At 36.6% G+C, this 15,124-nt stretch overlaps 2 protein-coding genes across 3 annotated transcripts; one reads left to right on the top strand and one right to left on the bottom strand.

The window, feature by feature from the left end:
* The first annotated feature begins 1,133 nt into the window (after window positions 1-1,133).
* On the top strand, window positions 1,134-3,961 carry LOC139771453 (calcyclin-binding protein). Of its 2 annotated transcripts, XM_071704243.1 has the most exons (4): window positions 1,134-1,258; window positions 1,785-1,957; window positions 2,105-2,283; window positions 2,649-3,961. In XM_071704243.1, exons 3-4 carry the CDS (start codon window positions 2,263-2,265, stop codon window positions 3,306-3,308), a joined length of 681 nt encoding a protein of 226 aa, XP_071560344.1. In that variant the 5' UTR covers window positions 1,134-1,258; window positions 1,785-1,957; window positions 2,105-2,262; the 3' UTR covers window positions 3,309-3,961. The 2 variants fall into 2 exon arrangements, with proteins under 2 accessions (XP_071560344.1, XP_071560346.1); XM_071704245.1 differs by having other exon boundaries at window positions 1,189-2,014.
* Agpat1 (1-Acylglycerol-3-phosphate O-acyltransferase 1) lies at window positions 3,947-13,058 on the bottom strand. The gene is made up of 4 exons (XM_071704242.1): window positions 12,553-13,058; window positions 9,219-9,534; window positions 8,973-9,138; window positions 3,947-8,634 (listed from the first exon to the last, which is right to left on the bottom strand). The coding sequence occupies exons 1-4, from the start codon at window positions 12,735-12,737 to the stop codon at window positions 8,483-8,485; spliced, it is 819 nt and encodes a 272-aa protein (XP_071560343.1). The 5' UTR covers window positions 12,738-13,058; the 3' UTR covers window positions 3,947-8,482.
* Between the last annotated feature and the right edge of the window lie 2,066 nt (window positions 13,059-15,124).

Genomic DNA, 15,124 nt, shown 5'->3' with positions numbered 1-15,124 from the left:
GAATTGGTTTTAGTCATCTTAGGCCCAGTTTCACAGTGGCCAGTTAGCTTAACTAGTAGTTAATTCTCACTCTCCGTCTCTTTCTAACCTTTGAGGTTAGAAAGAGACAGAGAGTGAGAATTAACTACTAGTTAAGCTAACTGGCCACTGTGAAACTGGGCCTTATAGGTAAATATTTTTATATTGTTAGTTTTTCAAGTACTTTTGATAATCCAAAGCGATTTTGTGATTTTCTTACGTTGTGTTGGTGTCACGCCAGTCCGCGCAAAATAGCGTGTTTGGGGTTATGTGCAACACTTTTTTTGGGGTGATGTGCAACACTCATTTTTCGCTAGTTTATCGCTATTTTACGAATAAAAAAATTTAAATTTAAATTTTTTTTTATTTTTTTATTTTTTTATTTTTTTTTTTAACAATTCAATTTACTGTAACACTTGCGACATTCCTTATCATTTGAAATGTGTCGACATGCAAGGTCGCAACTATTTTACTTGTGACAACTGCGATTCAGATGATAAAAAATAAAGTTTTTTGCATTTTTCTTTTCATTATTCGATTAATTTGTATTTAAGAAGCCCAAATTTAACATTTAAGTCGATTGATGTCGATATTCATGCATTTTTTACCTTAATTTTACCTGTGTTGCACATCACCCCAAGAAAATTTGAAAATGCTAAAACAGACGTTTTTGAAAACTCGAAAAATTTTTAGGAAAAATTTAAAATTTTGAAAATCTAATCACGCAGAATTGTAGTATTTTCTTTCCTCTACATTATACAGCCATGATATATTCAAGAATTTGATTTTTGGATATGTTTTCCGAGCAACGCGTGAACGTGTTGCACATCACCCCACACAACCCTATATATATATATATATATGCATATTTAAAACTTATAAATATAAAAATTGTAAATATGATTAAATAAATATTTATAAATATGACGTAGCGCATCGTCGACTTGGGCTGCGTTCGGTTTGGGCGCTCACGCGCTGTAAGCATCATTCTATCTTCGTTGCACATCGAATATCAAACGAAGATAGAGCGATGCTTACAGCGCGTGAGCGCCCAAACCGAATGCAGCCTTGGCAGTCGGCGAGGCACGAGACACGATACCCGAAATGCGTAGCATCGTGGCAACGTCGCATAGCCGGCGCGTGCCGCCGCGGCGGCAGCATATCCCCTCCAGCTGGGTAGTTCGTACACGAACCACCAAAGACCGACAATATCGAAAAGCGAATGTGACTCGTACGGCCGGTATTCATAATCAGATCTTATTTCAAGACCGTCTTAAGGGGATGCTGGAGCCGCAGGCGAACTCGATCAGCGTCGATAAAGAAGTGCTCACCGACTATATCTGTCCTTGTATAGACAAGGATATAGACAAGGATAGCACCTAACCTTGCATCTTCCACTGGTCTAAGTAATATCTTTCTTTTTAGGCTTCAAATCTTACTTCTAATTGCACGATATTATTCCTGACAGTTTTTTGTAGAGGGCTGCATCACTATTTTCTATAGAAATACTGCAGAATTTTTGTATAAAGCAAATATTGTCGTCAGGTGAAGACAATATTTATAAAAATAAATTTTTTTTTTAGTTTATCAGAAAAAATCATGTACAGCCCTCTACATTTTTGTGCGTACTTTAATCGTGTAAAAGGATTTTCCATTCTGTTCAGCCAATTCAAAGATATTGCTTAGACCGATTATGCCTTGTCGCTGTCACTCCAGGATCCCCTTAAGTAATATCTTAAGATGCTACCTAATACGGCTCTATGTAGTTCCAATTCCTGAAAGTGGATGTGTGGCGCTACTGTACGGCCTAGCAAAAGCGTCCCAAGAAAATCGCCGTCATTGCGCCTCTCATCCTTCTCTCTGACCAGAGACACTTGGATCACGGGTAAAGGACTAAAGGGTGGCGATTGGAGCAGATGAGTTTTTGGAGTGCGTTGGAGTGAGTAGGAGCATGGTGGGGCGTTCGACGCGAACAAACCTTATATATCTCTTCTCTGTAACTAATTGTGTCAATTACCCTGGGTAGAAGACACCTTTCTATTCCTCATCCGAGAAAATTTGAAAAAACCCCCTTCTCTGTAACTAGGGAAGGCTCTGGAAGATTCGAATAGGTTCGTTCTACGGGCTCTTACGTCCTGCATTGAGAAGTCTCTGGATACCTGCACCGGTTACATCCGTTGCATCTCACTGTCGTGTAAAATTTGTGACATTGTTGTACAATTCAGTGACGCTCTAAAATCAACAATGGCAACAAAGGCCGACGAGGTGAATATTTATCGTTATTGTCAATTTTCAGTTACACTTTTTTTTACACTTTATGCATATAAAATCCTATTTATGCTCATTTTTGGAAGAAGGAATAATTATAACCTAATTTTGACGTATTAAGATGATGCTGTAATGCACAATTATTCACTTTCCAACACAATTGAGAAATTCTTCGGAATAATTTATATCCATAATATATGCATAAAAAATTTTTTTTTTTAATTTACTAATATATGAGTTGAAATTTTCAAGTATGAGAAGAAAGACTTTTTGAAGGTTCTTGCAAATTAATTTAATTAATTGATCACATTTCTTTGCTGGATAAAGTATTTTATCGAACAGTGTAATTTTTTTCTTCACAGATGAGATTAGATATTGAGGAACTCAACAGCTTACTCGAGAAGGCTAATAGACAACGAAACAAAGATATATTGATGCTGGAAATCAGGAAACTGCAGATGGCAATGGCAAAGTTGGAACAGAAAGATACGTCTGCCAAGGTGACAGCGCCTTCACTCAATGCTGCCCAAAAGTGCTACGAGGTAAAATTGAACAACTATGGGTGGGACCAGACGAGCACGACAATGAAGATCTACATAACGCTCAGCAACGTTCACCAGCTGCCCAAGGAAGCCATTGTCTGTGACTTTACAGAGAGATCTCTGGATCTGCGCGTATTCGGTCTGGACAACAAAAATTATCACTTGCCGATCAATAATCTGTGCGCGGAGATCGACACCGAGAAGAGTACCTTTAAAGTGAAGACCGATATGATCGTCGTGTTGCTCGCGAAAAAGATTGCCCGAGATTGGTCGCACGTCACGTTGGTGGAGAAGAGAATCAAGGATGCAAAGTCGCCGTCCATGCCCGAGCTGGGTGAGGATAACGATCCCAGCGCCAGCCTGATGAATCTCATGAAGAAGATGTATCAGGATGGCGACGATGAAATGAAGAAAACGATTGCGAAGGCGTGGACCGAGAACCAAGAGAAACAGAGAAACGGCGCGGCTTTGGACTTGTAATTTTGGTACCGATCTAGCTATGATCTAGATATGTTTTATGTATAACTTTTTTTTATACGTTAGGAAAATGTAATATAAATTTTAGAGGAACGCTCAGGTAATGAGAGTATAGAAAATCATACGGTTTATCTTTTCTTTGTTGTAAAGAGAGTAAATAAACGACATTGGTGTAACTATTAGTTTTTAACTTTGAGGTTTTTAAAGAAAATTTTTTTAAATCTAATTTGTATAGTTAAAGAAAATAAAAATTTAAACATCTAAATTTTGTAAGGATTTACATGATTTATGAATATATAATTTTTAAATTATAATACCAGCCTGACCGAAGATGGCATATTTAGTTGTGAAAATCACTTATCGGTCAAAGTTTTATATTTATTAATGTTTTTAAAGAATTATATTTTAATTTTATCTTTAATTTTTTGCGCCATGCTTATGATTGCGGATGAGTGTAAATAAATATCATTTTGTTGTTTAAGAAAAGTTACACCATTGTCACAGCACTGATATTGAACTATTGGGAAAAAATATATGCATATTGCGCTAATAATTGCTAAATACATGCATTTGCATTTTCGACGGATTATACATCTATTATACATCTATGTGTCATTGGAGGAATCAATAAAACAACATGCTTCAATTAACTAAAATCAGGTATCTTTATTATCTGCTCTTGCACTTCGCAAACCATTCTTTAATTTACATCGTGATTGTTATCGATATAATATACAAAACATTCTTGATAAGCTCGATCAACTGTGGATCGCGCTTCGCAGATAAATAAAGGACTTGTATGACCTGGATGCAACAGTTCGTTAAATCCTGTTTGCTATGTCGTTTAACGTTCATTAAGTGTTCAATCGAATACCATGGTCAATTGATTTATATTAATATTACATCATGACAAATGCACAGCCCAAGTACAAAACTCTTTGGAATAAGTAATAAGCTACGCTAGTTTTACATAACGTTCTCTCATAAAACGATCGAGACATTTGCATTTAAAAAAAAACCTCAAATCTACAGTTCCGCGTCTACTAAGGTAAGAATGGAATGATGCGTTGCCTATGAAACTATCGTGTGTTTTTTTGCAAATTGGCACTGAGACGATAAATCTTTGATGGACGACGTTCTGGTTAAATGTAGTAGCATCGTTAAGATGTTTTTAAGTAATTTACAATGAATCACAGATATTCCATACGTATCTGCAATTAATCGCATTTACATAATTAAGCGGTACATGCTGATAAATCGATAATGAAACTTATGCTATTCTCGAGAAGAAGGATAGACGTCGACACAATACTTGAAGATTCGAAAAAGAAAGTTTTTTTTTTAGTTTCTAAGTTGCAAAAACTTCACTCCAAATTGTCTATTTTTATTTATGCACGAAACTATTCGATTATACTAGAAATCGTATGTTAAACGCAGCGTTAACAGCGTACGATTGAAAATTGTGCGTTTTTTTAAATCAATCAGGAAGATAACACTCTAACGCGACCGATTCGTTCGAAAGTGTTCCGTTTACTTGATTGCAACTATGATCGATTAACACGAGATCTCGAAATTCCAAATAGCATTCTTCATAAATTACGTTACTTTATCGGATGTCAATGTCGCGATGCTTTCATGTATTAATACGTTGTTATCGAAATTGACATCCGAATTAAACGTCTTTTCGACTAAGAAGTATCTGATAAACAAGATTATATGTATATTTCGCAATGGCCACATATCTCGATTCATTTTGGTCATGATATAAAAATATTCCTGCAGCTTAATCATCTCTCATGACGAATATCTCATATAATAATATAGTAACATATAACAGCCGCAACGAGAAGAGCGTACGCGAAGTCTTATACAATCTAAAAACGATTTTTAAAAGGATACATATTTCGTTAAATAAACCGTTCACATTCTTAAAGTAACACAGCTCAATTCGTGTTACGCATTTAAAAATAACCAGCCTGTTAGGATCGTGTACGATCACGTTAATGTGAATCGCGTAGCACGGAAATTCAAAGAATTTTATAACAAAGAATTTTATAAAAAGATTAAAACTTGATACGGGCAATAAGAGCCAAGCGTGACGTTTAACCGCTAAAATTTATTATAAGATACACGTCAATTACGAAAATCACGAACGTTTCGACCCTTTTTTGGGATCCTCCTCAGCGCATTGTATAACATTTAATTCTACATACACATAATAAAAATAATGCGCTGAGGAGGATCCCAAAAAAGGGTCGAAACGTTCGTGATTTTCGTAATTGACATGTATCTTATAATAAATTTTAGCGGTTAAATGTCACGCTTGGCTCTTATTGCCCGTATCAAGTTTTAATTTTTTAAATTATAGAGCCTTTACATAGCTATTTATAAACAAGATTAATAATTTTCCGAATAGATTAACATACATATAATATGGACATAACACTGTCGTAACATAAATTTTGAAATTTGATCGATTTTTGTATATAGGTCGCTCGTGTGTGACTTTTTGAATGCGTTATAGAACATTCGACTGATCAGGGGTAATTGAAATCTTAAAATATCTGTATTTGTATAATATATCCCAGATAGCAAAACACCTGTCATATTTACGAAATATGTGCGTAAACTCGTGACGAGTGTTTGCGCAAATAGCATGTAAAGTTGCGCCCGCAAATGCTCAGCGGGTAATTGAAATCTTAAAATATCTGTATTTGTATAATATATCCCAGATAGCAAAACACCTGTCATATTTACGAAATATGTGCGTAAACTCGTGACGAGTGTTTGCGCAAATAGCATGTAAAGCTGCGCCCGCAAATGCTCAGCGTCAATATTGAATTTGTTTCAAACAAAAGTTTATTTAATAGAAGCAAGAAAATCGCTCTTAAGCTATACAATCGATAATATCAAGATATCAAATTAATAATAAGGCAAATAAGAACGAGACGCCGGTGTTAAAGCGACGATTAGACAGAAAACATCGACTCGTATCGAATTCAGACACTATTAATGACTGTTTGCGAGATTGACTTTAGTACTTTGGTAACAGTCGATTTCGCGATATGCCATTAGTCGATCTTGTTAACCAAATTTACACCTTGACCATTGGTTTAAAGAACACATCGACACTCTATCATATGTGTTTTTCGCAACTCGATCTTAACTTTATTTATTATGTATGACACTGAAGAGATCTAAAAGTAAGACCAAAACGTTTGTAATTTGTATGTCATATTAAAGTTTTTTTTTTCATGTTTACGCAATGTTTGTGGCAACAATACATTATAAATTGTTTTCCGCAATAGGTTTGCATATTTTTGCACACTCGTTTTGCTATCTGGGACACTTAAGCAGAAGTTTTCTACTTGAATATAACCATTTAAAAATTACAGGAAGCTGTTGAAAGTCAATGCGAAAGTGCACTACTCTCACTTTAACAGCTAAACAAAAACGATTATAGCATTGTTCGGATTGTGCTATCGTATGACCGTTGCAGCTTACAAGAAAATTCATATTTGATGCAGAACATAAACGGTACCACAGTGCCTCGCACAGTGCGGAAGTCGCGCAAACGATTGAATGATCATGTTGATCGTTATAACGTACGCGATAGCTAGAATTTGCGGCTGTGAGCAAGCGTTTATGATTCTGCGACAAACTCATTCCTTTTTTTTCTTTATAATATCGGAAACCGAGACACGTGCCAGTGAATATATTAGTGGTAGCATATATATTCTGAATCCTAGCAATGACTCTTGGAAGAAAAATATCAGCGTAGTTTGCGTAATACTTTTTTTTTCAACTAGATTTTAATTGTCAGCTATCACTGTGGTGCTAGTTACATTAAACTGCGACAAGTTATTAACAGAAAAGCATCACGTAAACTACGCTAAACTGAACACAATTTGGAAAATAAAGTAAAAGAAGATATTACCTTAATTATAGGATATCGCATTTCGTCCATATTACGAGTACTATTTAAACGTGCAGTAGATCATTCGATGGATGTCCAAGGATTAAAATTTAATGTCGAAAAGATTACCACCCCAGATAGCAAGATGACGTCTAAAGACGTCTTAATGACGTTAGAGGACGTCATTAAGACGGAATTAATACGTAATTTGACGTCACTCTGCTACCTGGGACGCGCCGATCACGACTATTTTATCGCGATATCGCAATTATAACTAATCGTGAAACATATATGTACACTGCAGCACAATGTGCTTCAAATTTAATACATTATCTTCCGATTAAAATATTATTTCTCTTATTATCTCGATTATGAACAATTATCTCGATTTACAATGACCAGTCAATCAACAACCGAAGTTAAATTTCACGAGGAAATATACATTAAGAAAATCACTCTGAAAGAACGTCGAAATTTTCTCCCTCTTTTAGACATTTAAAATTAAAGTGCATTTCTCCTATGATCATATGTATCTTAATCCCTTTACAGATAATCATACGGAAACGAGTGGAAGCATAAAACAGACGAGTGGGAATGTACAAGCGTATCTTATACATAGCAAAATATATCTAATGGAATTTAGTACAAAGTCAAGTATAAACGTTAGTAATGTTTTCACAATTTATGCAAAAATGCATTCTAATTAACGAATCATATTTACAACCCGTAACTCTATGAAAAATCATGATATACACATCGAAAGTTCTTCCTTTTCTTTTTCGCTCTCTTCGCGTTCACGATAATAAAGAGTATGTACCATATACTTCATGTATGCGGTTTCTTCAAATTACGTCTAATTAATTAAGAAACGAGGTTTATAATTCTTCAGCGACGCACATAACTCTTCCGATTGTATACTTATTTTATCATACGCATTTTTTTCCCTTTCGCTTTAAAACGCATATCACTGAACTAAAACGTTCGTTCTATGTATCAGCAATCAAATCGTCCAAACTTTCGTGTATCGCAAATGATGTATTGTACATCAACAATAAAAATTACTCGATAACTTAATTACGAATAGTGAAGAACCGTCTACGTTCTCGCGCGATAAGATAACGTTAACAATCGGACGCTTAGTCTTTGGTTCCCGCGTGGAGGCTTATTCGCTAATACTCTTGTAAAGAAGTAAACTTACTCGCTCGCTTATGTAAGACGAGCTCGTTCGTTATAGTCCAATAATGATCATTCGATGTACGTCTTACCGGACAGAAAGGGACTGTTGAATCTCGCGACTCGTCGCGTGAAACACCTCACTCATGGCGCTTCGCGTTTTTTCTATTAATTCTTCCACGTTGTCCGTACTGAGTCCCTCGGTTGAGATGGGCGGCAATGTCGTCACGAGGATGCGTCCTTTAATTAAGTCAATTTTAAACTGCTTCTGATAATCTCGTGCAATTTTCAAGTAATTAAAGAAATTATTTTCACAGTTCTCCTTCTAGAGGGGCAATTCTATTATTCTATTATAAGTCATTGCTAAATTTTAATAATTAATTTTTTCATACGATTTATCATTTATTAAAATGTAAATAAGGTCTTTGAAAATTGAAAATTCTTAAAATTAACAAAGTTATTACCGACCTATACCTTAAAATTTAATTCTTCAAGATTTAAAGTTTCTAAGAATTTCTTTTTCATTTTTTAAATATTTTTCGAGCTTCTGTATTTTTTATAGCCTCACAATTACTTACCGGAGTCAAATCTTTTCTCTTCCGCGGATAAGAAATAATAAGAGGAGAATACAACTGGTAGTATGGGTAACTGCGACCTGATCGCGACATGGAAGGCACCCTTCTTAAACGGATGTATCTCACCGGTGTTGTGTCTGGTGCCCTCGGGGAATATCCACAGTTTGATCTACAAAGCGTCGTGATGAAAAAACATATAATAGAAAGCGAATGGTGGCCAAACACGATTCACGCGCGACCTTCTTTTACCTTCTTCTCCGTGATCTCCTGCGTGGCGGTGTTGAGGGCGGATCGCGCTTTCTCGGAGTTCATTCTGTCGATGAAAATCAGGCCGCACAACCACGCGGCCAGGCCGACCGGCCATGCATAGAAGATTTCCTTCTTGGCAACGACGGTGCATTTGTCCATCACCGGCCAGAGATCGAACATCCCCAATATGTCCAGCGAGCTCTGGTGGTTCGCCACGATTATACATGCCCTGTTCTTCTCCAAGTGCTCCCTTCCTCGCAGCTCCCATCGCAGACCTAGCAGAGTACTTATGTGATGGCATAACGACGATGCCAGCCTGCAAGAAGAAAGAGAAAACATCTTTTAGCATAAATACAACTTAATGAAGCAACAATCGGGCATTTTTTTTTATAATTTGAGGCGCGGACAAGAAAATAAACAGGAGAATCTTCTTAATTTTCGTCAAGTTCAAGCACATTTACAGATGCTATTTAGCTTTTAATCGTATATTAATTGTGATAAAAGTATAATTAATGTATAATTTTATAACAAATTAACTGTCTGAAAATAAAAAGTGCTTAGTTTGTTCTTCAGATATTTCGATTTTATCTTGCGCGCGGTGTTATGAGATAAGATAAATGTTTATTTTATTTTTCGCTCGTCTAAACACGATTTCGTATATTATTAAAAATTGCGTAGAAAATCATAATATAAATCGTGTATAAAGTGTGCAAACTTCATCATTTTCTACAGAATTGATGTTGGTAGATTTGTTGTGATGGTAAATGGTAATGTCTTTCTTATCGAAAAACAGAGTCATGCTTAGTCAATTGTTTGTTAGTCAAAAGTTACACAACACAAAAGAGATATCAATTTCGCATTAATATATCATAAGTTATAGACAATTTTACATATAAATTTAATAATCATATGAACTTGTACTATTTGATTTATATATTTTCTATCATAATTTTATTTTTTGTTTGCATTTTGGAACACAAATATGTTTTTACAAAAGAGTTACATCAGCATTCTAAAGAATCCTACTTAAGAATACATAATTCATAGGCTGCGTTCGTTTTGGACGCTTTCGTGCTGAAAGCATCACTCCATCTTTTTTCAACATGTAATGAGCAATAAAGATACACGGAAAAAAAGACTTGGTTGAGATAAGAGAAAAAATGGTCGCCTCGACCAAGTCTTGGTCGAGGCGACCATTTTTTCTCTTATCTCAACCAAGTCTTTTTTTCCGTGTAGACTGACGCTTTCAGCACGAAAGCGCCCAAAGCGAACGCAGCCATAATATGCAATTAAAATAAGTTAATATATGAATAAGTCAACACAAGAGAGATCACATTTCTGATCAAAGTTTTGAGAAAAAAATAAATAATCCTTTAATAACTAAGTGGTTAACTTTTTAAGTATAAATTATGGATGTCCAATGCTGCGGCATGTCTCTCTCTCTTTCTCTCTTTCTCACTCACTTAATTTCAAAGATATGAGTCAATGCGATAAAATACTTATCGAGAACCTTACTTATACCGTACGTATATTGAGCTCTTTAGAATTCTTTAAGTGTTAAAAGGCTAGAGAAACTCTTTAGAACTTTATATGCAATAAATACTATGTATTTATTCTCTACCAAGATCGTTGATCGGTATATGTACCTATGATTCAGGGAACGAAGATCGCTCACATAAAAAAATAGATGCATCAGGATTCGTTCGGTGATTTACGCGTTTTGAAAAATAAATGCCATCTTGCTGCCTTTTTTTTCATTTTACATAGACATGGAAGATACAAAACAATTTGATGAAATATACTTACACGGAAGATTTTAGAAAAAGATAATTTTAACAAAACCGACATTAAACTAACTAGAAATAGAGCTATCGACACAATTCTGTTAAAGGATCATACTTAAAAAAAATTCAAATTTACAATAATTGGCGCTTTAAAGAGATTTATAAGTGTCAATAGTTGCTTTCCATTTATACATCAAAACTCAGATAATTCTCACTTGTGACGTCGTAACTCAGTTGAATGCACGTTCTTTTTGCATGCTGCCAAGTGAGATTCAACTGAGTTTTTATCCACAATCGAGACCGTGTGTTTTAATGAATCTAATAGACTCACATTAAAAGTGAGGCTACGAATCTGTATTGTTACGCGATAGCTTTGTCACCAAAATAAGCAGGTAAGTACAAATGACTTATCTTACCTGAGTATAAAAATACTGAGTATAAAAATACATAACTGTGAGTGACTCAGATCACTTCAGTGTAAATGGAAAGCAATTACTTTCCCCTCCTAAGTTACTCCGCCTAATTAATAAATATTAATGCTATTAGCGTGTATACGGATTTTAATACAATTAATTGATTTAAAATATTTAAACTTACATCTTATAGTGTTTTAAAAAATTTAAATGTCAAGATATTGAAACATTATTGCGTGCCGTTTTGAAAATCGTCCCTATTCTCTTTTCACTATAATTACTCCGTTTAATTAACAATCAGTTGCTATTTATGTACACATATGTAAATTCTAATAGGTTCAATGCTGATATTTGGACAGTACAAAGTGGTACAATTCCCCAAATGTTCGGATATTTCCGAGCGTACTGACAGCTAGCAAAAATACTCAATGTCAACAAGCTAAATATAGCGGTCGTTACTGTCGGGAATGTCGCTGATCCGGAGTGATCCCCGCCATCCCCTCAATATAATTACTCTCACGCACTTGGGCGACTTTTTCGCCACGGCTGTCCCTACGTGGCGACTATACGAGTATCATCGCTCTCGGACATTTGTCATTTTATTTGTGGCGGAGTGCTGCCATTATTATGGGAAGCGGCTTATTTTCTCCCATACGGCACACAGCTCCGTACGAGACAGCACAACAAGTTTAAATCCTTCCCCCCTGCTCCCCGTCTCCAGGAATTGTCGCCGCTCATCGCTGCGGTACTCGCAGCAACAACCACAAACAGCGCGCCGGCACCACCATCACCGTCACCACCACCACCACCACCACCACCACCACCATCATCATCACCGCCACCCACTGAACAAGCAGCGAGCGCCGGTCAATAAATTCTCCTGGCCATCCCGGCGGTCTCCGCCGCGACGCCTGTCCTGTCAAGCTCTGGAAAAAACAAAAAGAGGCGCGAGAAGGTGGTGACTACCGTAAATACTTATACGGGGCGAGAAATTAATCGGAGCTTTAGAGAACGGAGCGCGCGAGAGAGAAAGAGAGAGAGAGAGAGAGACGAGTGGGCCGCGCGCGCGATATGACGACAACATAATAATATCGATCGATCGGCGGGTAGACTGGTAGACCATGGTAGACTACTAACAGGAAATTCTTGACGTTGCCGGGCCGCAGCGAGATGACGGGCATGAGGAGGACCGCGTTCACCATCACGATGCCGTAGTAGATGAGGAACTTGAAGTAGTAGCGGAAGGTGCGGCTGGTCTCGTATAGGAACGGCAGCACGAGGATGAAGCCGACGAGGATCACCTCGAAGCACGACGGAGGCATCTTCGGCGGCCGCGAGGACGACGAATTCCGTGATGTTCCGCACGCGAGCTCCTTCCGCTCTCCTCCCCCTGTGTTTTTCCACCACTTCCTTTCTTTCGGCGGCCCGCCGCGACGATTACCTCGCTCACGCGACCTTTTTATTATCGACGACCGCAGACGGGAGAGCTCGCTCGCCGCTTCCTCGCCCCGGAGAGAAAGAGAGAGAGTGAGAGAGCTTTGGCCCGGGGGGGGCTTCCGACGACGGGTGTCCCTTCGGAGCTCTGCCGCGACGTAACACGCTGCTGCGCAAGCGGCAAGCGGAGCACTGCCGTCCCAGCCGTCCGCGCGGCGAACGTTAAATACGGGCCGCGCCGGTTTGCTAAGGGGGAGAGAGAGACCCCCTCGGCGTGTTCTATTCTACCCCTACTAGCCGCGATCCCCGCCATCCCCGGCCTCGCGCGGCAAGCGGGGCCGCCAATTTTTTTCGTTGTTGAGCGCACGGTCATGACACATTGGAGCAAACGTATTTTACTAATAAATATTAAATATTGTTCTGTACATTGGTATCGTTGAACGCGATAAACAATGCCTGTTTAAAACGCAATTGAACGTTTAAATCGTGCTTCTCTTATAATATCCATTTTTATCAATGCGGATTAGCTTTAATCTCGATTTAACTTGCTTTTTATCTTTTTCTAGTTCTAAGAATTGGAGTAAAGTAATTAAGGAAGTTTAGGGAGAATAACGCGAAGGACGTTTTCGCAAGATCAATGTTTATAAAAGAGATGATATTATAAAATGTTCTTAACTACTCCGTCCTTAATTACTTTTGAAACTTAATTGTTAATGATATGCAAATAATGACATCACCTGCAGCACAATAGCATGCAGCACAAATTATTGTTGCATTCAGCAAGAGCTAAAGGTCAAAGTCTATATATACATTATCTTTTTACCTGTATCTATTGTGCATATAGACGCTACAAAGCGCGCGCTATTTATTCTCCCTAAACTTATTAACGTTAATATTACATAAATGTCATAAATGTACACTGAAATCGTTGCCTGTTTTGTTGCAAAACAAAAATTATACTTTTATCCTCGCTTCTTCTGTTTAAAACTGAAACTGGCAGTTACATTATTTGCATATAAACGCTAAAGAAATATACGTTTGCAGTTATTCACTCAAGAATTATATAATTACTTAATTAATTAAATATTGATAATTGATTAATGTATTAAATTATGCATCCACTCTTAAGAAAAGGCATATGTTACTTGAGTGAATAACTGCAGTGAATAACATGCCTTCTCTTAAGAGTGGATGCATAATTTAGCACATTAGCTATACTTCACACCCACAAATATTAATTGGAAAAACGACATTCCGATCGCACTTAATCATCAGATAAGACGGAAGAGAGGAATATTGATTTTTCTTTGTTCAAATATTTTTCAGATGCGTACGTATCCGCAATGATCAATCGTGATCACAGATTTTTTTGTACATAAAACGATCACGAAGTTTCTCATTGACAGGTGTAAAAAAGATGACACGAAAATAGATCTCACATTTTTTTATCTCTGCAGTAACTTATTTTACATTTTAAATTATTCAAAAGAAGCGTATCTGGCGATGTGACGATAAACAGACCCGATATGTCAGCGCGAAAATCGTGTTTTAACAACTCATAAATGACAGCTGTTATTATATAGATTGATTTTGATTATCTTGATGCAGTTATTCACTCAAGTAACATGCCTTTTCTTAAGAGTGGATGCACAATTTAATATATTAATCAATTATCAATATTTAATTAATTAAGTAATTATATAATTCTTAATTGCACATTAGCTATACTTCACACCCACAAATATTGATTGGAAAAGCGACATTCCGATCGCACTTAACCATCAGATAAGACGGAAGAGGGGAATATCGATTTTTCTTTGTTCAAATATTTTTCAGATGCGTACGTATCCGCACGTATGTATGTATTATGCGTACGTATCCGCAATGATCAATCGTAATCACAGATTTTTTTGTACATAAAACGATCACGAAGTTTCTTGTTGACAGGTGTAAAAAAGATGACACGAAAATAGATCTCACATTTTTTTATCTCCAGTAATTAATTTTACATTTAAAATTTAAATTATTTAAAAGAAGCGTATCTAGCGTTGTGGTGATAAACAGACGTTATATCTGGCCGTAATGTTTGGCTATATGACTGTTCGATCAAATATTTCGAAAATAATTCGAGCATTGATAACGTAAGAAAGATATGGAAATATTATACTCTTTTCGTTTAGGATTGTATTTCGTTTATTTTGTTAGCATTGTAATAGTAAAATCTACAAAGCCAAAATGAGGGTTTAAAATAATCTAATTTTGTAACTTCTCCATT

The sequence above is a fragment of the Temnothorax nylanderi genome, unplaced genomic scaffold (assembly GCF_030848795.1).
Source record: "Temnothorax nylanderi isolate EJ_2023f unplaced genomic scaffold, tnyl_v1.0 TNYL_tig0039_pilon, whole genome shotgun sequence".
Classification (NCBI taxonomy): Eukaryota; Metazoa; Arthropoda; class Insecta; order Hymenoptera; family Formicidae; genus Temnothorax; species Temnothorax nylanderi.
The sequence above is the reverse complement of the archived record's forward strand: the minus strand, read 5'-3'. Positions and strand labels throughout refer to the sequence as shown.